Source organism: Neodiprion virginianus, chromosome 7 (assembly GCF_021901495.1).
Source record: "Neodiprion virginianus isolate iyNeoVirg1 chromosome 7, iyNeoVirg1.1, whole genome shotgun sequence".
Classification (NCBI taxonomy): Eukaryota; Metazoa; Arthropoda; class Insecta; order Hymenoptera; family Diprionidae; genus Neodiprion; species Neodiprion virginianus.
In genome coordinates, this window is record NC_060883.1 from 18947960 (window position 1) to 18973163 (window position 25204).

General features: G+C 37.4%; 4 protein-coding genes and 3 long non-coding RNA genes across 9 annotated transcripts; 5 read left to right on the forward strand and 2 right to left on the reverse strand.

The window, feature by feature from the left end:
• Positions 1-8168: 8168 nt before the first annotated feature.
• Positions 8169-12740, forward strand: LOC124309627 (protein GOLM2-like). 3 transcript variants are annotated; one of them, XM_046773443.1, is made up of 6 exons: positions 8169-8632; positions 9705-9996; positions 10209-10287; positions 10771-10950; positions 11833-11925; positions 12024-12740. In XM_046773443.1, exons 1-6 carry the CDS (start codon positions 8466-8468, stop codon positions 12119-12121), a joined length of 909 nt encoding a protein of 302 aa, XP_046629399.1. In that variant the 5' UTR covers positions 8169-8465; the 3' UTR covers positions 12122-12740. The 3 variants fall into 3 exon arrangements, with proteins under 3 accessions (XP_046629399.1, XP_046629402.1, XP_046629400.1); XM_046773446.1 differs by lacking the exon at positions 10771-10950 and having other exon boundaries at positions 12024-12739; XM_046773444.1 differs by lacking the exon at positions 12024-12740 and having other exon boundaries at positions 11566-11858.
• A 1502-nt stretch (positions 12741-14242) lies between these two features.
• Positions 14243-15043, forward strand: LOC124309630 (uncharacterized). Its single transcript, XR_006909271.1, has 2 exons — positions 14243-14455; positions 14773-15043. It is a non-coding gene; the product is annotated as an uncharacterized LOC124309630 (long non-coding RNA).
• On the reverse strand, positions 15034-16529 carry LOC124309631 (uncharacterized). Its single transcript, XR_006909272.1, has 4 exons — positions 16515-16529; positions 15842-16461; positions 15369-15464; positions 15034-15287 (listed from the first exon to the last, which is right to left on the reverse strand). It is a non-coding gene; the product is annotated as an uncharacterized LOC124309631 (long non-coding RNA).
• A 135-nt stretch (positions 16530-16664) lies between these two features.
• LOC124309629 (adenylate kinase isoenzyme 6) lies at positions 16665-17590 on the forward strand. The gene is made up of 3 exons (XM_046773448.1): positions 16665-16858; positions 16935-17086; positions 17244-17590. Exons 1-3 carry the CDS (start codon positions 16816-16818, stop codon positions 17577-17579), a joined length of 531 nt encoding a protein of 176 aa, XP_046629404.1. The 5' UTR covers positions 16665-16815; the 3' UTR covers positions 17580-17590.
• Positions 17591-17914: 324 nt separating this feature from the next.
• Positions 17915-19516, reverse strand: LOC124309628 (iron-sulfur cluster co-chaperone protein HscB). Its single transcript, XM_046773447.1, has 3 exons — positions 18968-19516; positions 18629-18885; positions 17915-18516 (listed from the first exon to the last, which is right to left on the reverse strand). Exons 1-3 carry the CDS (start codon positions 19364-19366, stop codon positions 18387-18389), a joined length of 786 nt encoding a protein of 261 aa, XP_046629403.1. The 5' UTR covers positions 19367-19516; the 3' UTR covers positions 17915-18386.
• A 743-nt stretch (positions 19517-20259) lies between these two features.
• Positions 20260-22851, forward strand: LOC124309626 (protein disulfide-isomerase A3). Its single transcript, XM_046773442.1, has 5 exons — positions 20260-20561; positions 20999-21230; positions 21336-21544; positions 21692-21808; positions 21912-22851. The coding sequence occupies exons 1-5, from the start codon at positions 20419-20421 to the stop codon at positions 22684-22686; spliced, it is 1476 nt and encodes a 491-aa protein (XP_046629398.1). The 5' UTR covers positions 20260-20418; the 3' UTR covers positions 22687-22851.
• A 934-nt stretch (positions 22852-23785) lies between these two features.
• On the forward strand, positions 23786-24650 carry LOC124308465 (uncharacterized). The gene is made up of 2 exons (XR_006908997.1): positions 23786-24275; positions 24350-24650. It is a non-coding gene; the product is annotated as an uncharacterized LOC124308465 (long non-coding RNA).
• Positions 24651-25204: the final 554 nt, after the last annotated feature.

The following is a 25204-nucleotide window of genomic DNA, read 5'->3' on the forward strand; positions in this document are numbered from 1 at the left end:
ATGTTGACACACGTTGGGATAAGATTGAAAGGGTAAACAAGTAATTAGGCTAATCGTGTAAAAACAAGAGGATATAATTAAGCCTAGCTTCTGCTGCGTCTGCAGCTCTGGACGGATTTTCTCATCATAGCGTTTCACCCGCTTTGCCGCCATTCGATCAGGATTAAGTACGGGCAATTTTTTTTCCAACAAGGAAGTTATCCAGGCTCGATACCTTCGATTTCATTTCTTTTATAATATGTTACAGTTGATTGAAAACTGTGCGACACGCTTTTCTTTTTTTTTTTTTTTCCGAGGTTTTGATCAAGATAAGAATCATATAAAAAGAACCGTGTCATAAATCGTTGTTTGTTTTTTTGCTCTATTCTTCTCCTTCTAAAATCCTACGTTCGATATTCGTTAAACTTTTGTTCTTCTGCGATTTCTCTTCTTTTCCTCCTATTCCCTAATTTCGGTTTACAACATGGAATAAGAAAGCAAAATAGAAAATAGAAAAATAAACGTTTTTGTACAGTTATATAATAAACAATCTGACGATGAAATAGAAAACATCTAATTTTTCCATCGCAACCTATATATATATACATCACTATCCACTGATTCAGTCTCCGTGACGTTGATTCGAAAGCTGTTGAAACGATCGCGTCGTTTAAAAATAATCAACTGAACGAACTTCGAAAAGCACACGTATAAACGGTATTAAAATAATAATAATAATAATAATAACAATAATGTTTCATTCCATTCGTAAATCTCCCGGTTATTCTTACCGCAAATATATTATCTTTTCTACTAATTTTCCTCATCATCCGGTTCGTTGCTAAAACTTAAAAATAATTTGCAAAGATGCGAAGTTATTTTTATTCATTTATTTATTCATTCATTTATTTTTTGAATTTGTTTACCGACATTTTTCGCACGGTAAACAAATCTCTGATTTTCTCGTGACGGTGATACCGAAAGTTGTGAAATATACGGTACAGGTACAGTAGCGCTAAAAAGTATTTTGACAAAGATAGTAATCGAGTTATAATTAAATGCAAGAATAAAGTAAAAAAAAAAAAAAATCAGTAACATTATTTGTTGAAACGAGTTTGATGTTCCACATAATTGTTAAAAATTATCTCTCGATTACTCGAAAATAAAGTAAGAAAAACGATTTGTCAAGTAACAACGAATCTCATACTATCGAAATACTTTTGAAGGCTGCTGTATTTTTTTAAGCATAAAATTTGCGCAGCGTTCTTAAATGTTTAGGTACAGGGGGGGGGGGGGGGGGGGTGAAATTCTTTCCAGGGATTATTCTTGCGTAATCCACGTGATTCTGCGGTGCCGTAAAACACGGGCGGAAAAAAGATTGCCCGCAAAATATATGCCCCGTGTTGAATAAAGTGACGAAATTGGGGGTCAGGCAGCTGATATAATACGTATAATCCCGCGGCTACAGGACCCGTTAAAAGCCGATCGCCAATCTCTGGTATATCCGGCGAACGAGTCGAGAAAGGTGAGGATTTGAAAAACGAGTTAAAAAGTAACGCAAAAAGTAAGATTAAAAAAGGTTGAAATACCCGGCGGAAGCGTTTCATTTTCTTTTAGTTTCTTCGTACTATACGAAGCGAAAAATTTTACTGCGGATAAACGATCAGCAAATTATTTGAAAAATCAAACCCGAATGAAATCAGAAATATCGTACGAATAAAAATGAATGATGAGAAAAAAAATTCTCGTTACACTTGTCGCATACTTTTCATTTCGACGAGTGAAATGAATCAGGTAGATACCTGAAATTTTATCTTACGCCATCAATTTTCACACTGTAAAAAAATTTCATTTGTTACAGTAACTGGAAAAATTGAGTAAAACATGTATCGTTGAAAAAAAGTTGTAATTACGAAGAACGAGGCACGCGTGACATGTTAATTAATGAATTATTGTAGGATATAAAGCGTAACAAAGAAGACGAAGAACGAGAAAAAAAATTCTCAATAATTGATTACACGGATTACGATCTTAGAATTAACGTTCCGAGGATTAAAAGCAAGAGATGTACGGAGATGATGATAAAAACGTTCAAGTGACTGATCGTTGCGTGAAATCGTGTAAATTATCGTCGAAACGAAATCCAATCCAATGTTTCACACACACACGTGCAACATATGCCATTAGTCAACAATATCTTTTGATTCAAAGACAAGGAGAATTAGCGACTATTATACCATTCGGTGTACGTAACGTAAAATACTACGTCATCTGTCATGCCACTTGAATAATTATCCAAAATTGCCATGAGTAATCCTCGTTATTAAACATACCAGCAAACGGCCTGTGACGTATAAATATTATACGTGTGTAAAAATTTATGATTAAAAAACCGTTGCGATTCGTTCGTAATAAGATAATATTGTGTACTGTTTATTCTCCTGTCAAATAATTATTACGGTTTTTAACCCTCACGATGCACACCGGGGTCAAAACGACCCCGATGTATGTTCGCCGTTAATTTCGTGTGAAAAATATTCAAGATAATCTGATTTTATCCGAGATGAGTAATGAAATATCGTAAAAATCGTTGATTCATTCCATTTCCAATAATTCAACATCATTCGATCGAACAAATACCCTTTTTTTCATTGCTCGGTATCTCCATATTTTTTATTTATTTTTTGTTTATGAAATAACTGTGTCTTGAGAGTTGGCCAAGTTTCAGCTCAAAATATTGGAAAACTCGGTTCAATTATGATTATTTGAGTAGAATGATCTGTTTTCCGGTACTTTGTTGTTTTACGAATTTTGTTTATTCCTTACACTCAAGGATTAAAAATTTGTTCCTGTCGTCTCGGAGCGAAGTTGAAAGAAAATCGTAACTTGAATTGTTGTTTCTCCAAAGTTTGATCTCTTTACTTCAAATTTCGCCCCTAAGCAATTTAAAAATCAGGCACTTTCGGATCTTTTCAAATTCGGAACTTCAACCCCCCCCCCCTGTGTTAGATTTTTTAAATTTTTTTTAACCCTCAAAACAACACAAAGTGTTCTAAAACCGTTCCAGGCGGAAGCGCTGGAATCATCTGATTGAAACGGTTATATTGTATGCGTAACAAAATTCGATGTTATGTCTGTAAGCTGATAAACCAGTATGTGTAAAAATGGTTGTAAGGAAAAAAAAAAAAAAAAATTATTGTTGCATACTTTTGTTCGAGAATAAAAGAAAGCAAGAAGGAAGAAGAATAAAAAAAATGTTTTCCGCAGTCGTTGAAAAATACTTCTTACGTGTAAACGTCGATGATAATTAAAATACGAATTGAACAAATGATAAAGTTCTTTTTCACTTTGTAATACCGATACTAAAAAAACATCGTTATAGAATCTCTGTACCAGCTGCTTTGCTTTTATCTAATACACGATATCGAAATTCTGATCCGATTTTAAGCCTCTGGTTTTCTTGTACAATAAAATTATAGGGATATTGGATTGAAAAGCATTATTAATTATTTCATGTAAAAATGATGCAGTGCACTTGGAGAAATTTTTATTTCCGGTTACCGCACAGTCCTTGACTTTTTTCATCTTTTACCACGATCGACAAAATATAGGTCTAGGTAGAAAATGAAAATTAGTTTTCCAGCCGTTACCGGAAATTCTAGTATCCGTTACTATTCCTTCTCATTACGATCACTGTTGCTAGATTTTCTTGCAACCATTGAGAAAATTTAATGCTTGAGCAACGATAAATTGACGTTGAAGCCTTGTTTAACTAAAAAACTAGAGTAAACCCAACAAACTGATTTTGCGTTGCAATAACCAAAAACGGATCGACGATAGCGCAAAATGGTTAGGCGTATATCGTTTTTCATAATTCGGACAATATTCAAACAGTTTTTTTTTATAACGATACCTGTTTTACCGAATTTTTCTAGCTACTATGAGAAATGAAATTTTTCTCAGCGTACCAATAGACGTATTCATACGATGTATGATAATGTAATAAAAGTATGCATGTATTTGTAGGAAAAATTCCCCAACGTAAGCATCACACAGTAGAATTTGATTGACCTATTCTGTAAGGCCCATAATACATATAATAATATAATACCCCCTTGAGACGAGGCATAATGGGGACTCTTCGAGTTCTCACCAAGTCACGCCTCTGCGTGCGTGTACATACCAGTTCGAAATCAAATATTACAGTTTGATTTTGACCCGTGAAAAAGCCTGCAGTCCAACCATCTGCATCCTCTCTCGATCCACGTCGCCGAGAGGTGGGTTATGGAAAAATAGAAAATAGAAAAATCGATATTATACAACATACCTACACCCTTGAGCGAAGATTGTGGATTAGCTTCAAATCGATACTTTTCTCGCTAGTCATTTTATCACGAAAATGTATAAAATCGTCAAATTAAGATATTCGTAATCTACGAAAATCTCTTTCTACATAGAAAAAAATAAAAAAATACTCAATTCATAAATAGGAAATTATATATAAATCGATGCACCCTTTCAAATCTCTATAAAACGTTTAAAAACCTAACGAATTGGTTAGATTTCACTCTACAATAATTCGTTTCATTCGGAACACTAAATTTTCTACCAAATTCACTGGTTTGTTTTTTATTTTATTGTATTGGCGTCGTTGAATATTCAAATTCACAAAATTACACCGATGTTGATTATGATGAAGAGATAATGTCGATGAATTGGCAAACAATAAAAAAAAAAAAAATCTCTTACTATGACTTTGTAGAAAATTCTGCTTAATGAATGAAAACAGTCATCGTGGAGTGAAAACGAAGGAATCCGTCCAACTTTCAGACATTTGTTGAATTATATTCTAGTATTCACTATTTTTTTATGTTCATATATTTCAGGAAATACTTTATGAACGAGCATAAAATTGTGATACAATTAACAGTAAATATCGATTATCGATCGATCTGCAGCCAGCTCCTCCATATTATTATTATTATTATTATTATTAATGTATTTAATAAATATAAATTATTGGTATACAATTATCGATTAAATAATCGGTTAAATTTTTCGTCAACAGTTTACTACACGTTTTTTACGATATTTTCATCTGCGGGTTAGTAAAGCTTATATCACGTATCCGATTCCAGATTTTTGAAACGACGATGTTTCGAAGCGCTTAGTTTCGCTTTTACTTAGAATTTTTTTCATTTTTTCTTTGTTTATTCCACTTCTATATTCGAACTCCTTCCATCTTCGCTCGAGTTTCCTTTTTTTTTTTTCTTCTTCTCCTTTTCAATCCTCAATTTCTCCACGAAACATCCGTATTATGCCAACGCTAACACGAGGGAATACTCGATATGGATGGGGGTATCTCTTTCTTTTTCATCCGTCGTACGTTTCGTTTTTTTCTTTTATTTATTTTTTTATTTATTTTACTTCTTCTCCCAAGCACGGCAGAGATAACACGAGGTACGGCAAGTAGTAAGGTGTTAGAGACGTTAGACTTGGCGTAACGCGTCGTCGCGTATATAATTAAAAGAAAACTTAAGACGTTATTATTCAAGGTTTCTTCTCTCGTGACGGTGTGCAGAGGATTGAGGAATTAGGTGCATGTAGACCAACGGCAGCGGGAACAGCAGTTTCGAAGTAGAAACTTGAAAGACGGTTTAGTATAAGCCGCCCCGAGAGAGAGAGAGAGAGAGAGAGAGAGAGAGAGAGAGAGAGAGAGAGAGAGAGAGAGAGAGGAGAGAGGAGAGAGAGACCCTCAAAGGATAATCAAGCCTGAATTCTAAACGCTTTTTAACTCAACGAGTCATTCGTTAAAAGCAATACTCGCTCTCCTGCTACAACTTATGTGTATATGTAATATGTATATACACCCATGTGTGATATATAAATATATGTATATAATATTATACATATACATACGTGTAGACAAAAGTAATGTGTGGTCTGTATGTCGCAGCCGCGGCATAAAGCATTTACAATTTTTAAATCGAAATACTGCAACAAATTCCTAGCATCAAGAAGAAGTTAATTAAGAGAAGTTGTATCAAAACTATCGAGGCTTGTGGTTATTATTTTTGAAAAAAATAGAACAGATATCCGAGAAATATAGATTGTTGTCCAAATTTGGCATTCCTACAATTTTTTTTTTTTTTTTTTTTGTAATATATTTCTTTCGTATTTTTCAACGTCGAAACGTCGACGATTATAAAAAAAAAAACAAGTGCTGATCGAAGTTTTTGGCAGAGAATTTTTTAATCGCTAGATTGAAAGAAGAAGATGAAAAATATTTCCCAATGACTTGCAATTTGATGCACAGCTTTAATGAAGTTATCGATATTCTTTGGCGCCACTGAAATGAAAATAAAGTAAAATTAATATTGATAGTGTTTTTTTTTTTTTTTTTTTTTTATTTGAAACTTTCCGACCGTCGAATGCATCAGATTAAATATTTATACCGACTGTCCTCTCTCGTCGATCACTTTCGATAAACCGATGTGTAAATAATGTTTTAACGACAAATCGAAATACACCGAGGTGGAATGAAAACAAATTTAATTAACGACACACGGAACCCTTCGTTACGAATAAAAAAAATCAATCATCTTCAAGGTAAATATTCAACGCTAAGGCTTCGACATTTTCTCGAGTAAATACGAAAATTTTGCAAAGTGACAAAATGATTGCAAGGAAATTTATTAAAAAATTATTCAAAAAAAAAAAAAAAACAAAAAAAAAGACAACTCCACACAACCGCGTGTTAGAAATACTTGGTTTATTTTGTCCTCGAGTACTTTAGTGTCAGACATTTTCAACTATTTCAACAGCCTGAATTCTCACACTTGTTTGACGAAGGAGGCAGTAAATGCAGGATAATTATATCATACATCGTAAAGGATGAATATATTTTTGCCTACCTGCCGTTTATCGCTTTATAAAAATTACAACGTCGGGTTTCGAATAATCAATTATTACTTAACGATCGGTATTAATGATAGGCTGATCCAAAAAGGAAATGTAATTAGCCACATGCTCTCATGCCAAGATTTAGAGCGTAATATTAAACGCGTGTGTGTCCGTGTCGACAGCCTGTATCGGTTACCTTGTATCACGTTACGTGCCTGCATATATAGACGTAATTATTGGTTCATATCGATAAAAATTTCCTGGATCCAACTGAGCCTGTAAAAAATGGAGCGTCGTTTTAATTCGTACATCGATGGGAGATTTTTATAATGAATTATTTAGCGCTATATGCGTGCGCGTCGATTCAATCGCGATTAATTGAGCTCTCTTTGAAAGTAGACGTCTTTCTGTGTTTATGAGAAAAAAAAAATACATTCAAAGGTATAACACGAGTGTTTGAGAATTTTTAATTCGAGAAATTTTCAACTACAAGTGAAATCTGTTATACGTATAGATTTTTGCTACTCACAATTAAAGCTGCTGAAAATTTATGAGAGTTATTGATTAATGAAAACTATAACTTTTCAATTAATCTCCTTTGTTAGCGTGATAATAATTTTTTCAACAACTTGCCGGCAATGATTTAATTAATACCGACTTGTCGTTGTTTCCAAATCTTGCTGGCAACGTGTAAAATTGTAAATCAAAACACAATTGAACCGACTGCCACGTGTATACAAAACTATAAACCTCTCTGTCAACGATAAAAAAAAAAGAGAATGTACCGTAAAACGGTAAATATGCCGAATGTCAGAATTCAATTCTTTAGATAAAATGATCGTCGGTAACCGAGACAAGAGTCTTTCGTATACATAAATTGGAAGCAAAGATAATGAATTTTTCCCGTCATATTCGATTGTTTTGATCGAATATAGAGATTTGATCAATGATGAGAATTAGGATCCCCAACAAATTAATATTGTCGCATAGACGTTTCTTACTTGTAAAAGTTCCGTCCTTACCAACAGACTCGTCCGTGTGTAACTAAACATAGTTTCTTACTAGATATAAGATCACAACTGTCCTCAACTATTCCAGAAATCCCAATTATTGATAACCTACGATTCACGGGATAATATAAAACAAAACAAGGCGTGCAAAGAGCATATAACGCGAGTAGAACTCCAACCGATTATAAAGAGTCTTACCTTTAACCGGTAAGGAAGGGAGCCGTCGCCTTCTTACCATTGGCGTTATAAAAAAGTAAGGTTAGGATTGGCGTTGAGTTTACGTCGTCTACATTGACCCGGGTAATTCGTGGTGCTTATTTCACGAGTGTAAGAGCCACAACAGTTTGACGTATAAAACCGCAGAGGTTAGACGTGGCGAAAAGCTGATCAAACAAAAGGCCTAAAGAACGAGCAAATCAGTTATAACTGTAGGTTAGGGCGGAGGAGCTTTAAGTGTCTCGAAAAAAATCACCGTCTCAGCGTCGATGCCGTTTACCGTCCAACCAGATCGCAGATAACTATTCCCGGATTAATCAGGGGTGAATTTAATTAATCAGGGAAAATAATCGAGCGATGGGATTCGACGGTATGAGGGTTGGTGGTGGTCGGTGCCCTCCACTTTTGGTGGGCGGTTTGGTCCTCGCGTGTTTTTTACTCGTATGTAACTGGTGGACGCTTTCGACGGAAAATGCGGAACTTCTTCGACAGATCGACGACCTTATTCTGCAATTGAAAACCAGGTCGGTTTTATGAATCAGCGTAAAGCGTTGATAAGGTATCGCGATTATAACTTATCGACACATCCTGTGATGTACGCACGTACATCAGTAACGTTTTTCAAGCAGTTTTTGTTTTTTTCTCTCTTCACTGCCACATTTCGTGCCACGTATTAGCTATTACCGGCGATAGTGTAAAAGGAGAAATTATTTTTACGCGAATTTGCAAAAAAAAAAAAAAAACCGCTGTAACAAAGGGATTAAATTTCATACGCATTGGCAGATATTGCAGTTGCGGTCGGATAACTTATTTCCAGCACGTTATCTTTGCGAGAATATTTATTTATACGTTGCATAAATTGTAAATTCCGTTAAGTAATACTTGACTTTCCCACTCGGATCTCGAACGCGTCGTTCGTGTTTCCGTTGTCGTTTCTTTTTTTCTTTCTTCGTTTTTTTTACAAGTTTGAATACCTTGTCCCAACCCCTTGCTTCGAAAATAAAAACGGCAATGAAAAATAGTCCCGCGTTCCGCCGTCTATTCTCATTGGCTAGTGATAAGTGACGTCACTAAAACTCCCGCAATTACGCGTTTCAAAAACATTTCACCAATTCTTCGTATGATTAATTCAAGTCGTATTGTATACTAATGAAAACAATTGAAATTTTTTCGAGTACCACATCTAAAAACACGGTGTTACAAAAACTCAAATTCAAACTAGATTGAAATTAATAAGGTTTTCGTAACGAAACGTAGGAAAAAAAATCACAATTTTACAAATTTCAACTGACTTTGAAAGAGACAAGTTTTCGTTTTTTTTTTTTAGTGTTTAGACGACTCTAAAATTGCGAATATAGCGTTTTAATTCCAAAAGTCAACCGTCGTTTCAACTTGACGATCAACCTCAACCTCGTGAATTTATGTTAACATACATGCCAATTCTTTTCATTACGGCTGGTCGCTAGAATCAATAACATATTTCTGATCGCAACAATAATACTTTACCCAAAACTTGAAACCATGTATCTAAGTATAAGGATTAATGGAATAAAAAAAAAAAATAAGTTTTAATCGCTCGTGTGTGATGATTTTCAGCGAAGAGGACAGAAATCAATGCACGATGCTGCGAAATTCTCTGGAGCAGCGATACAAGAGATGCGACGAGATGGTAGCGTCGCTTCACGTCCAAATCGAGCAAGAGAAAGTTTTACAAAAGAAGCAAGAAGACAGTGAGATGATGTGCAAGACGGAGCTTGAATCTCAGAAACAAGTGGATATCACACAAAAAGCCACTTTGGATTCTCTCAGAGTAGAGAAGGACGCGTTGACGAAAGAGGTTGATGAAAAGAAAGACGATATTAAGAGACTGCAAAGTGAATTGGAAGAAGTAAGTAGATGCGTGTAAAAATATTATAGCGACTTGTCGCATGTTACAATCAAATCGGTCAACCGAACGCCGTTCAAACGCCGAATGTTGTTATTAAGTTTATCTCGACTTTTTACTATCTGCCAAATCATTTGGAAAAAACCGCATTCTGTGGAATATTTTTTTAAACGACTAAGAATCAACAACAGATGTCCAAATATCGTTCGTTTTAGGCCCGGGATCAGTTGAGTGAGTTAAAACTGACCGTAAATTCACCAGGAAACAGTAAACCGTCCAGTCCTGGGTCGCAAGGTAAGTTCAGGGCGTGAGAATCGCCAAGTTTTGACAAGTGTTTTGTTGTTTTTCTTTTTATTTTTGGTTCGTTCAACTTGTCCAGCGTCACATTGGCTTGTGAATAATTTTTTTTACTAAATTATGGTATTGCCTATTGAGTTGCGACGTGTCGTTTGATTAGCAAAGTGGGTGAAAAACCGCATGTCGTTTTGCTATTGGCTTTTTGCATGAAATTTAAACAAGAGTGAAAAGAAGTTTTGCAAATAAAAAAATTAACGAACTCTAGTAGATACTGCATCGATCGCTAATTGATTCCCGTTCATCATTCAACGATCTTTCCAACTTCTCTAAACAGACGTAGCTCTTGGTGCGAGACAGAACTTCGATAGTGTAAAAAACATTTGGTTGGTTGGTTGGTGGGGGGGGGCACGATATCATCGCATCGCTCGTTAGCCGCACAGTAATTTCAAGTTTTTACACGGAATCTGCCTTACTTATTAGTATCGCCGCCAAGGGTTGTATCACCAAGTAAACCAAACTTGGGACCAGTTCCCGAGGGCGCAGTGAAGGTATCGAACCCGGGTCAGCAAGGTCTTTTGTACCACGGCATTCCGATTCTTCCTCGAGATCCGCCGGGTGCCGTGCGGCAACTCCCTCGACTTTCGGTCACAATGATCAAAGGTATAATCTGATGCGAGGAAGAATACTAGCTACCCGACGCCAGATTCAATAACATTGAAATAAAATCCCTCAACCGTGATCGCCCTGTTTCTTCACCGAGATGAAAATTGCTTAAAGATCAAACGATTTCTGCTTTTGCCTTTCTTTCAGCAAATAACGCTTTTCACTTTTCTTTTCGCCAAACTACATTCTTCGGTGATGTTTTTTTCAGTCTAACGTCGTTTTATTGAAATAGATTTTTAATTTTATTCAAGCCGACTTTCTGTTTTTTTTTTTTTTTAAATTATTCTGAAAGTTTCTGTAAGCCTGGATAAAAATATTGCACGGCCTTATGCAGAGAGAAATTTCACCTCGGTTTGTAATGCGATGATGATTTTCTTTTCTTCCTTGTCATGTTTTTCAAAGTTATCATCGTATGCTTGATTTTTTACAATATCCCGATCATTTTAAAATGAGACTTAACAACAACGAATCATTGGTGCATGAGCGTAGCAGTATAGCGGTAGATTTGATGCACCAAAACTTTCTAATTTTTTCAACATTCTCTGTGTTGCTTCAGTACCGAATCGTTGACACGTAAATCACAAACACTAAACGTATTTTGATTTTTCGTAGATACTGGTGCAGTTTGATTAGTACGAAGATAATAAACTGGCCCAATAAGCTGCTGTAATAAGACCAGGACTTTAGTTTTTTAAAAAATACAACGTCGAATAAAACAAAAAAAAATAAACCACAGGAGAAAAATCAAAATCAAATGCTTACGTACATGTGAAAATATGTACATAAATATAGATGCCATTAAAATTTGGACTAAGAAAAACCAGCACCTTTCGTGTTTCATTATAGATTAGTAGAATTGTATAACCGAATGATTTCCAGCACCAGAAACTCCAATTTTGAGCAACGAAACGCAGAACGGCGGTAATCAAGATGCACAGAACGGTATAGATGCTGGCAACGATCGCATAGATGGTAAGTAAAAATAATCATTCAGAATTATATGGATTATCCATCTCTTCAATTGACGTCCATCGATCTCAAGTTTTTAATTGAAAATATTTTTTAACAAGATCAAATTGACGAAAATATTGATGGGGGAGAGGCAGCAGACGAAGACAACCTTAAAAATCAAGGATCGAAATTGGACGCGGATCAGGCAGGAAATTAAATTAGAATGAGAAGAATAAATTAGGTCAGAATAATCCATCGAATGGTAATTGGTAATAAAAACACATCGTACGATACATACCTACACAAATAACGATTAAGCTTACTAAGGGGGAATCTGATTGTAAGCGCCAAGTCGACTCAAATTTAAAATGATAGCCGGCAGATCTTAAGATTCCAGCCTCATGCTACTTCAATGCATAAACAACATCTGGAACCTCTAATCTCATATCAATTTAACTACATATGTAAGTATTTAACTCGACATGCTGTAGTCGGGTAATAGTTATTACTAAACAAAGTAAGTCTCCGAAAATGACCCTAGTTTTATCTCTGTTAGTCAATGATTGCGCGAGAAGAGCAGGTCTCGGAATCCCAGAGAAATCGGAATCACTTTTACTCGTTACTTTACAAATCCGACAACTGTTGGCACGGATTTAAATGTTATTTTTCACTGTAAAGTATAAGTAAGGTATACAGTAACTTGCGACCGTTTTACTGCAAAGTATTGATACACATATAAGTATATTGACTATGAAGATGACGTGTATTTTATGACAAATTCACTGTTCAGCTGTCCAGAGTTTTGTATATAATCGAGTTATACATTATAAATGTTTAATTGCTAAAAAAAAACTGGTGTTCTTTTTTTTTTCATACTTCACCGTATGAATTATAGTGAGTTTCTAGATGACGAAGAGGATCTATAAGGTAATTTGAAAAAATTGACTGGAATTTATAAAAATGAAAAGTTTCCATATACCGTTTGTATATTTTGTTAAGAGTTGTTGTGAACTTGAGGATTATCAAGCCACTAATTGCAGAAATTTTGTATTTCGAAACAAGTACCAAAACTTCACATTACTAAAGTAACATTCGTTTAATGGAAATTCATTATTCTAAACTCATCAATTAGAAAAGAAATGAACATTCTTTTGTTGAAGGCAAATTTCGTTAAGAACAGGTAGCAGATATTTTTGTTTCTTTTCAGTAAATGCCTAGTTGCTTATATGAGGAAACAATGAAAACGACTTTTGCAGAAATATGGTGCTTTGTTCATCAAAAGGCGTAATAATACTTATGTATGTGTAATGAGGGACTTACTCATTGCTGAACGCCTGCAAAATATCAACACACCTTGCTTTTCTGCATCTGCAGTTGCATCAAGTTGACTAATCATCGTGATCAACAATAAGACGCGTCGTTTCAATCGCCGGCGTTTTGTCAGATCGTAAAACTTCACTGTAATTTAATCACGCACTTTCGTTGTACACACACAAATGACATTTGTAAATTACAGATCGCGTGTTCGTACCTTTGTTACTCATTGTGCACAATACGTCAGAGAAAACGTTACAAATCCACTTTTATTCGTACTAACCAACGTATTCACCGCGGTATTCACCAAACGCAACAATCCGGATGAACAAGAACGTAAACTGATTGCGTTGATCATTGTTCACACCACTTTGTAAACACACTTCACACCGCCCGTTTGGTCTCAATCGTGTGCTTAAATAGTAATCAGGTAAGTTTTTATCCGTTGAGGCGATTTATTACAACAATACCCGATAAATCGCTGTGGATTCTGCACTTCACAAAAGTTTTAACGTTCATTAACTTGTCAGCATTTCGCTATATTTTCTAAAGTTTAAACTGCGATAGGCAAGCGAAGAGACATTCACGCGTCTCAAATTTAAATACCATAATACGATCTATTCTTAGATTTAAGGTAAACACAAATATATAGTTATTACCTTAAGTAAATATACTCTACAGAGCTCTTTCATGACATTGGTGTTCAATTTTACGGGGAAATGAGTCCGGCGAAATCCGCAGGGCGACTGAAATCGCCGCCGTTGAGTAGCTCGGCTGCTTTTCTCTTTTTCTACCACCACTGAAATTTTTCCACTGTCATATTCTACTGTTGCGGTATATTAAAATCAATGCACGTTGATTAGAACTAGAATAAATGCACTTTATCATTATATAGCGAATGGTACAACATGACAAACGTTTGTACTCGATCGTCGCGTAGTGACAAACTCTGTCTGCCGCCTTTTTGGTTTTGCGCCGCAGAGAGTGCCGCTCTTGGTTGCGTTGCGCTATCTGGTGCCTCAACTATGGAACTATAACAACTGTAGTTTACGAACACGGGTATGTGGTATTGAACATAAATCGGACTGTCCGCTAACCCCAACTGACTAAAGTTATTAGGTCCTTCGGTTGAAGTTTGAAGAAAGTGGGCTGCCTATTTTTATAAACGATTAGCCAAAATGCCTGTTGGACCGTTGAAAATATTCGGCAGAAAACACGTTGAACAACTAAGCAGATGGTGAGGAACAGAAAATTCCGATCAAAAAAAAAGTTGCTATCGTATCTAGTTTTTTTTTTTTTTGTTCATAAATTATTGAGCAATTGTCGTTTCGAGAATCGGTATTATTTTTTTCTTCAGCCGGATTAACCTCTGGTAATCAAAAGGAATAACAATTGTCTCAAGTTTCTGGTAAAATATTTACGTAAGCCGTATTATGTAACTCGACAAATTCGATCCTAACCTAACTTCATCCCCATTGACATCATTGGACCTGTGAAGAATGTCACTGCAGCAACAATTGTGGATCTCAATATTCTCGCATCGTTGTGTTCCAGGGTACCTACGTTGATGACCTTTGGTGCCGCTTCAGGTCTAGGTATTCTATACTTTACTGAATGGAAAGAAGTTCTCCAATACGTGCCAGTTTGGAATTTAAAATACCGCGAAGAGTAACGGAACAGTTGCATGTATAAACGAAACAATATTACTACTAGTCGATCAGCGTTTTCGCGTTAGAACGATTACTGAAAAAGTTTAAACAATGTAATTTGCCAGGTACATAGAATAATTGTGACAAATGTTAAGATAAAACTATGTAAGATCCTATTTCTATGATTTATTTATTTATTTACTCAAGTATACACCTAACACCATTGCTTCTCCCAACACAGCATACGACGAATTGAGACCTCAGAAGGTGGTATTTAAATTTATACATTCTATTTGGATTGTAAATATTCATTGCTGTACATTTTCTCCACTCTTCTTTAAACGCTCTTGAAATATATATTCAGCAAATTCTTCGGCTTGGTCTCGTTTTCGTTTCCTTAAAATCGGCGAAATGCCCCACCTTGAGAAATAATTTATGATTAAAAATGAGATTGATTACTGAATAAAGTCAAAGTAAATAATACCATTAAACTTCACTTACTTCCATCCCAGTATTACACCAGTCATTAGACCTACTCCAGCTGCCAACAAGCCTGTTGGTCCGCTGACAAACTTTTTATACCGCTCCAACATGTTTCTAAAAATGAGTGTAAAACTCGTGTAAAATCGATAAATGGCATTGGTAAAGATAACTTTCAACCCTGTTAAAAATTCAGGAATATTTTGAGAGTTGGAAATTTTTCCCAAATATACTGTATCTTTATTGATTCGTATCCCAATGGTATAACCGAATGAAAATTTTTGTTGATATATACTTACTATGTTTTTGTATAAAGTTTACCGACACAAAAAGACATGGAAAAATTTCCACTTCATATTTCTTAAAGATGATGAATAGTAATTTTCTTCATATCTTCATGTTCAATTTTAGGAAATGAGAGTATAACCCAATAACTCGAGAATCTTTCAGGTAACTGGATTAGGTTAAGTTCGGTTAGTTACGACGAAACTTACTATGTTTCAGCAGTCGCGTCCGGTGTGGTTTTTGGCTCCTTGTTCTGCCCGAGTGTTTTACGAAGCAAAGAATTATAGGTGTAGAAACCGCCAAGAGTTCCCAGTACAATAACGAGGAATATCTCACCCCTGAGAATAGGTCTACGCTTCCTAATCCTCATGACGATCAGCTGACTTGATCCTCACGCACCGCATGTTGCGTTTCTAGCTCTCTGTCTTCTGCTAGGTTCAAATAGTCCGGCTGCACTCTGAGCCTCGAATCTTCCTTGCTGCTCTTTTTCGGAGAGAAAATCGGCCTGACAAAAAACGCGGCAACGTGCAAGCCAACCACTGTGCACAAAAGAATTTGTAGACGAAGATTCGAGAACGGACTCATATCCGCATTCTAACCTCTTTTATGCTCTTCAGCCACCGACGCCGATTTCAATCTAATCTCACGGGAAATAACGAATTCTTTCCTAAACTGCTTGAAACACCGATTAGAGGGCATAACTTTCCTCCCTTGCAAAAATCCCCACCAAAATCCAAGAAATGTTTGACCCATCATGCGAAAAGATTAGGAGTGTTTTTCCGGCGGGCGCATTTTCGTCTCGTTCTGCGCTGACCGTATCGAAGCCATCCTGAAAATATACGCCGCTATATACCATGTTGGAGATTTTCCACTGATATTTACTTTAAATTGTGCGCTAAATGATCTTGAATACGATCAGTTGAAAATCCAGGATGGCCGTCATATGGTCGGGGCACGCAATTGTTCTTTACGATAGCTGCGCAGAAGCACACCATATCTTCTTATATGATAGTTTTTGACCAATCACGTCACGCTAATAGCTGGAAAAAACCGAGCACAGCTGATCGCCGACACGCGTGTCTGGACAGGTTAAGGGACACGCGACAATTTGATTCAGCGTGAACGTCCAACAGGGGTGAGGAAACCATTTCCACGTGGTAAAATTGATCAATTTAGGGACAAAATGAACGGTTCAAATCGCCCAGATCCGAATATATTGATCACAGGTAATTCCGGCTAATGTCGAAGCTCATAATCTCTTGTTTTTAGATTTCTGTTTATGTCATACATTTTTCACTACAGGAACGCCGGGTGTCGGGAAAAGCACAATGTGTCGTCTGCTCGCGGAAAGATCAGGCTTAATGTGGCTAGAAGTGAGCAAGTTAGCTATTGAAAACAAATGCCTGGAGGAGTACGACGAGGTTTATCGATGCCCTGTTTTAGACGAGGATAAGGTATTTTCGAATCCCTTTGGACTCCATTTGTTTGAAGTTCTGTTTTTCTGCAGAATTTGTCTCTAGACTTCACCTCGCCTTTAATTTTCTCTTCCAATTCTCATCTCGAACGAAAAATTTCAACACATTTGTGTATTTTCTTCTGGTTTGCAAGCAGCTCCTGGATGGTATGGAACCGGCGATGCAGGAGGGTGGAAAAATCGTGGATTACCACGGTGCAGAATTCTTCCCAGAACGTTGGTTCGATATTGTATTCGTGCTGCGAGCAGACAACACTATATTATACGACAGATTGGTGGCGAGGGGTTACACTGGTAAGAAACTCGAAGACAACATTGATTGCGAGATATTTCAGACGATATTGGAGGAAGCCAAGGCCTCGTATAGGGATGAAATAGTTCACGAATTGCAGAGCAACACACCTGAAGAAATGGAGCAAAATGTAAACAGGATATGCCAGTGGCTTGAGCAGTGGAAAATTGACAATAAATAAATCGAAATTTTTGTGTAACATAAAAATTGTTTTCCTCCAAGGTACTAGTTGTTGAGACTATCGCAATGATTTAACTAGCAAATAGTATCCTATAATTTTATTTACAATCATCAGAGATCCTTGGCTCTGATCACAATTTTTCTACTTCAGCAAGATGCTATATACACATCTAAACTTACACGGTTACTAACGATATATCACCTTTTGTGCAATGAAGTTGACCCTATTAAACCCAAAGCATTGAGTCAATGTGTTACAGCTTTGATTCTTGCAAGTCTAGACTCAAATTAAGTCTAATTGAAAGATGAGAATCATTACTCTACATATTGCATCCATCCAAGACTATTCTATAATTTTATTTACAATCTTCAGAATCCTCTGCCCCTGAAGAAGACTTTTTCAACTTTTGTACACGTTATCTATACATTCGAATTTAAATCTTCAGTAAATAGCTTCGAGGATGTCGAAGCGAAAGTCTCAGAAGCTATAAATTAAGTGATGTGCAGTCTGATTCTTGTAAGACATGCTTACAAATTGAATAATGGTGGAGCTTTGTAGTGACAATCTGAGGGAAGTCTATAAAGGAACGTCTAGGAATGATAAAATATTGTTAGGAAAGTGTAGCTTATGTGTTACGTAATTATGAGAGGACTTTGAACAGGGGAAACCGTCTGTGAAATGTAAAATAAGGTAAATAAGATTACCGATCAACCGAGAAATACTAATTACGAATGCAGAACAGAAGCTTTCTGCTATTTATGTTCCTCTAGCCTCGAGATGCTTTATAGTCTAGCTCCAATAGTCATTCTACTCAACAATGCCTAGATTTTCTTTCAGATTTTTCAATCTTGCTTCCATACTGGCATAGTACTTCATTTTGACAAGAAGTTTTTTAGCCAGCTCAATGTTTTTCTCTCGAAAAGCGATTGACACTTGTCTGTAAAAATTAGAAAAGCAGTAATAATGAAGTATGAAAAGTGTTGAATAAGATCGGAAGGAAATCCTTAACCATACGTTTATAAACCTTGTCAAACAAAGTGCAAAATTACCTGGTGTAATCCGCTAATATTTCCCTATTTTCCATGATCAATTTCATCACTTTCTCAGCATTGTCAGTGGCCGCTTCGATCTCCTCGTTTTTTTCCATCACCGTCATTAAAAATTCAGGATCTAGAGTAGTCGTGCCCTCAGGTATTTCCAACTTCTCCAATGCCAACATATACAGACCTCTGCTCAGAGGGTGTGAGAGCGTACTATAGGCCTTATTGACAAGCGACGATAGGTTCTCCGATAATTCCTTCTCTTTCTGGGAGAATTGAAAAGATGGGTCAAAGTTTTCTCAGTAAAGATGAAATAAAACAGAAAATTCGGTGAAAGCACTCGATCACCTCTGTACTATTGCTAAACCTGTCAGGATGCAGATAGTGTTGTAATTCTCTGTACTTTTTGTGGATTTCGTCACTCTTCAGGTCGTAATCCCGTTTGACGCCGATTATTTGAAAATAATTCAGATTCTCGGGCGGCTCCTGTAGCGCCCTGCACTTGGAGCAAAATAAATCTGACTTGTACTGGAAGTCGCATTTCCAACATTTAGAGGGTAAGTCGCTCGAATAATTCCTGCAGCAACGAGACGCATCGCTAATACTAGCAATTGCGAAATTCGTACGCCCCGATTTGTCGTTCGTACATAAATCCGGGCGATTACATACGCCGACATAACCTCTTGTCGCGAGGCAACGGCAAATGGATCGCAGCCTCATGCCGTTCGTTAAAGAACGGCTAGTCATAGCTCGGAATTAGAATTTTCTTGTTATTCTGTTACGGCTCGTCTGTAATTGCAAAGCGATTGGCAATACCATCGAAACTACAATACGGCAGTACGCGAGGAAGGAAAGAAGACATTACGCTGAACAGTGGCGGCCATGTTGAATTCTAAACACGAGACGATGCGATTGGTCAGTTTCACTTGTAAAATTGAATCAGATCCTTTCGACTTGTTTGTCGAACTTGAATCGCCGGTAGCTGATTGACGACTAGGTTGAAGTTAGTAACATTATCGTTATGAATAACATTTTGGAAAATCGTTATTTCACAGTTGCAGGAATGTCTGAAATTAAGTAAATCACCACAGGGCAAAATGTATTGATATTTTGAAAGCTTACCCATATTAACTATCTCAAAGTCACTGTATAAACTTGCAAAATAGTAATTTTTTACCCCAAAATTTTGCTACGTAAACATTACGAACTTCAGCCTCATGATTGACGAGAGTCCGCTCTTATATTTACGTGTGAGCCAGTGAACCGATGTTGTTTGAAAGATATTTAAATAATGAAAACTCCGAGAAAAAAGAAAATCCTCGGGATAGATTTCGGTTCGATGAATCGTGTAACAGCCAGAGAGAAGCCTTAACAGCTGACAAACGATTGTTCAAACCTAATCTACGATTTCAGAAACGAGGACCTAGACTTGTCTGGCATTCCGCCGAAAAATGCTGAAAGCGCTGACAACGAATAAACGTAATTTGCCGATGAATGAGTACGAAGAAGGGAGGGAGAAGCGATGAACGGGGAATAAGAAAACTCCGAGCACCTCCTGCGCTTCCATTGCGGGCGATCCGGCGGCGTGTTTTCAAATTCGTCCAATCAGCTCGCGACAACGCGCAGGTCGTACCTCGCTCTGAGCGGCCTCCACGCGAGCCACGTCGTCCTCTCCCTTCAGTTCCGTCTATCAGTCGTTGATTCCAGTCAGTCGTTAGTCTTCCGATTGCTTCTGATTCCCGAGCGTTGTACTTCAGAAGGACAATTTTCGCCAGCGGAGGGTTCGACAAGCTCTCGAAATGCTGTTCAGAAGTTTAATCCTGCTGTCTCTGGCTCTCGGCGCTTTCGCCGCCGAAGAGGACGTCCTGGAATTGACGGACGACGATTTCTCCCACGAGTTGGAACGCCATGAGAATTCACTCGTCATGTTCTACGCGCCTTGGTAAGCATTCGAAGCTTGTTATTTACCTCACTTTTTATTCCGTGGCTTTGGATTCGGAAAATCTCGAACAGTCGCTACCCGCCCCATAACTTACCGAAGCACCGGCACCCGGTCGAAAAGACCGCTTATCTCCTTTCGAACGTGACGTTAAACGTCAGACGGACTCGACGCTGTTTTCGGGACATATGCGACGATGATTATTCACCAATCTTAGTTAGTAGCGTTGACAACAATATTTTATACATACGCACATATACTCTCAAGTCGAGATGTATTCTCTCAGAATCACGTAACCTCCTTATCTCGCATGAAATCGTTGCTTCTTTGTGTGCAGAATGCCGTTATCTAATATTGAACTTCGCCACAACGAATCTTTATGTCTCGCTTTATTCTAAGTTTATTATGTATTATGGTTCATATTTCTCGCATTCGTACAGGTGCGGACATTGCAAACGCCTCAAGCCCGAATATGCCAAAGCGGCGGAACTTCTCAAAGGTAATGATCCGCCGATCACTTTGGCCAAGGTTGACTGCACAGAGGCGGGTAAAACCACCTGCAACAAATACTCGGTCAGCGGATATCCGACGCTGAAGGTATTTTCCAAAAATGAAATGGTCGGCGATTACAACGGCCCAAGAGAAGCTCCTGGTATCGCAAAGCACATGAAGGTATGACTAAATAAAATAACCACAATAAGGTATGCAAATAATATATTTATTTGATTCCTGAAATTTTGGAGCCTCCTTTTACACTGTTTTTGTGTCGTCTTGTAGGCTCAAGTTGGACCTGCCTCCAAGGAATTGACTGGCGAAGACTGCCAGAAAGGCTTCTTGGATTCTGACGAGGTTGGAGTGATCGGTTACTTTGAGAAGGACGATTCACCCTTGTCAGCCGCCTTCCATACTGTTGCTAAGAAACTGAGGGAGAAGGTCAGATTCGCGCATACAAGTGCCGACGCACTACTTGAAAAGGAAGGATTGAAGTAAGTGTAACTGCATCATTTTTCAGAAAACTCAATATCAATTTGCTTACCAACTAACAAAAGTCTTCACACTAAAATATACGTGCCGATTATCACGAACTTCTCTGTTTCAGCTGAAATCTTAACTATGCCAATTCTATTTTTCAGAAATAACATTGTCCTCTACCGTCCAAAAATTTTGCACAGCAAATTTGAGCCAAGCAGCGTGACCTACGAAGGTGGCGATTCAATTGCCGACGTGAATGACTTTATCACCAAGAACTAGTAAGTATTCTCCACTGATTTCATTGGTTTTCATAGAATCTGTTATATTGACAATTATAAGGTACTAAATCATGATAACTTATCGTGAACATCACTTTTCCAGCTTTGGCATTGTTGGCGTGAGAACACGAGACAACGCAGCAGACTTCAAGAACCCGTTGGTAGTTGCGTACTACAACGTCGACTATGTGAAGAACGTAAAGGGAACAAACTACTGGCGTAACAGGATACTGAAGGTTGCAAAGGATTTCCCAAGTCTAAACTTTGCGATTTCATCGAAGGACGATTTCCAACACGAGCTCAATGACTATGGAATCAGTTTCACCAAGGGTGACAAGCCGACCGTATTGGCGCGCGATGCAAAGAACCAGAAATTCGTAATGACTGACGAATTCTCTGTCGAAAACTTTGAGGCTTTCTTGAAGGACTTCGAAGGCGGAGTTCTCGAGCCTTATCTAAAGTCCGAGCCAATCCCCGAGGACAATAGCGGAAACGTAAAGATTGCGGTAGCCAAAAACTTCGACGAGATTGTAACCAACAATGACAAGGATACGCTAATTGAGTTCTACGCACCCTGGTGCGGCCACTGCAAGAAACTCGCTCCAATTTACGACGAATTGGGAGACAAGTTGGCCAATGAGGATGTTGAAATTGTGAAATTCGATGCATCAAATAACGATGTGCCCGCGCCATACGAGGTGAAAGGTTTCCCAACGCTCTTCTGGGCACCCAAGAACTCTAAAGACGATCCCATCAAATACGAGGGTGGCAGGGATCTCGATGACTTCATTAAATACATTGCTAAACATGCGACTAACGAGCTCCAAGGATACGACCGGAAAGGAAAGGCCAAGAAGGCTCCGGCTGACGAACTTTAAGTTCGATTATCACCCTACTAACGATGTTCCAGGCGTATCTAAGTCCGTGCGAGATAAAGGGTATGAATCGTAAATAGTAAAGTATGACAAGGTGGTGTTCTATCAACAGTCTTATTTTGGGAGAGTGATAACGATATAATGTCATCCTTTGAAATATAAACATTACAAATAATCGTACACATAGTATACTTTGAGATCTGTGTACATACATACACGTCATACATACATGCATACATACGTACATAATGACATTTATCGGCTAATGACTCAAACTTGCGTTGTATAAATTGGGTTGTATCATATTCGTCGTACCTAAACTGAAGCGAGCGCGAATAGCGGAAATATTGCTGATAGCGTGAAAGTGTTTAATTTCTCATTTGCACGATACTTTAAGGAATCAAAGATCGCAGAGGGTCAGTAAACATTCACAACAATGTCACGATTGTAACAGAGGAACATGTACTCATCAACATATACAAAGTTGTTTTGAATGTGTCGGTGATCATTATTCTCGCGTTTTTTCCGTGTAAGGTTTGGTAATTTTTCTGTATTTCTATACGTTTGAATACCAGTTGTGCGGTTAGATCTTCTTCTTTGAAAATTAAGAATAATAAAAAAAACAAAGAAACTAGCAATCTCTATACAAACTTATATAATGGCAAAGAAAGCCGATGGAAACTGAATAATTCGCGTTCCTTCTCACAGAGAAAAGAATTTTTAACTAGATATTGTATCATTCCAACATCGTCGCAGAACTCGGCTGTGTTCAGCGGTAATGAGTAGGAATAATTACTTACGAGTTAGTTTTTCTCTTTTTTTACAGAAACGTAAATTTGTTTTTATATCACACACACAATTAATAAAATATATGCATACGTATAGGAAATACGAAATTATTTCATGTGTGATTAAGATAATGATAATATTATTATTATTATAGATCGATCGATTGAATAAATAGAATTTTTATAATGAATAATAAAACCTTTACTCTCGTTCCCATAACGTAATCGTAACATAAAATTTACGAATGATTGCTGTGTGATCTGCAATCATTAATCATTGGAACTTCACATTCTTATATTCCTTCCATAGGTATTATCGTTATTGTACACCGCATGCTAATTGTGTACATGCTACTGTGGTCTTCGAAATTCATTGGGATATTGTGGATCAGGATGAAGGTTTTCATTAAGATCCCAAAAATTTTATCTATCGAGTAACAATGAGCCAATGATTTACAGTTCTTGAAATCAGCTTTGCATGATCGACTGTTTTCGTGATAATAACGGGTCGGTTACGTGGGAAAGTTTGAAATTTAGTTGCTAAGTTCCATGCCAAAAGGCGTGACTAGTTCTATCCGCTTGTCGACAGTAGCGCCATCGTGACGATAACAGAACTCGAACTACAGGTGGAGCAGTGAACAGCAGAAGGCTTTTATATCGGATTATTTTTGGTTCGCTATTCACTTCAGAAATTTTCGAGCGAGAGAGTTGGATAGAGGAGCTCGTTGATCGAGACGTCGCAGATATTTGCGTGTCAAATTTCGAAGTACTTGCTAGTCGGAGATCAAGGCTGAAAAATGACTCGTAAGTATTGGTTTTTTTTCCGCATCATCTTTTGTTTTGCAGTGTTTTTTTACTTTTTTTTTTTCTTTCACCAGTGTCAATTCTGTTCGCATTCTGTCGTCACATCGCCATATCACTGTCCTCATTTCATACAACGAACGTGTCATCTACGAATCGAACTTGTCGCATTGAGCGTAGTCAACGACTTAATTCACAACGATATTTCCCAACGATTATCAAGCGAATATGTTACAAGCCTTGTCCAAGCCTCACGATCATACATTTTTACTGACGTTCCAGTTCGTTATTTTCGATATTCATGTGTACGATCTGAAGTTCTGAAGACGATCTGAAGACGACGCTGCATAACAAGATCAATTAACGTTCCATGTTCTCGTAAAAAAAAAACAAAAATTGTCCTGTTACACCTAAATATTAAATTATCATCGTTTCTAATTTTATACCATCGCTAATAAAATTATCAGCGTTCGTTCTCGTGTATGCATATATCATGCGTACGCGAAATACCTTGTCAGAAAAATAAATAAACCATATTCATGCGCGTGTAAAACAACTGAACGTTACATCGTTTCTTGTACTATTGAGATTGTTTTCTTCTTTCCCGTCTTCATGTTTTTATTCGTTTTTGTTGCACCTTTAGTTTGTACGGCTTATTTTCAAGGTGATGATTCACGTACACACGTCATACGCTATAGAAAGTTATGCCCAATCGGAAAAAGCATTTGCGAAACGGGCCGTCAAAGCTGGGAAGGCAATCGGTTGTGAAACAGATGACTATCGTCCGGTTTTCGTTTGGTTCGAAAATTCGTTTTCCATCAATAACGTGAAGGTGGCGATGGTATTTGCCCGCGGCCATCGGCTCTCCGTAAATTACATATTGTAAAAGTCCTTCGAAAAAGCCCGGGGCATTTTTCTACCCACCTAAGTAC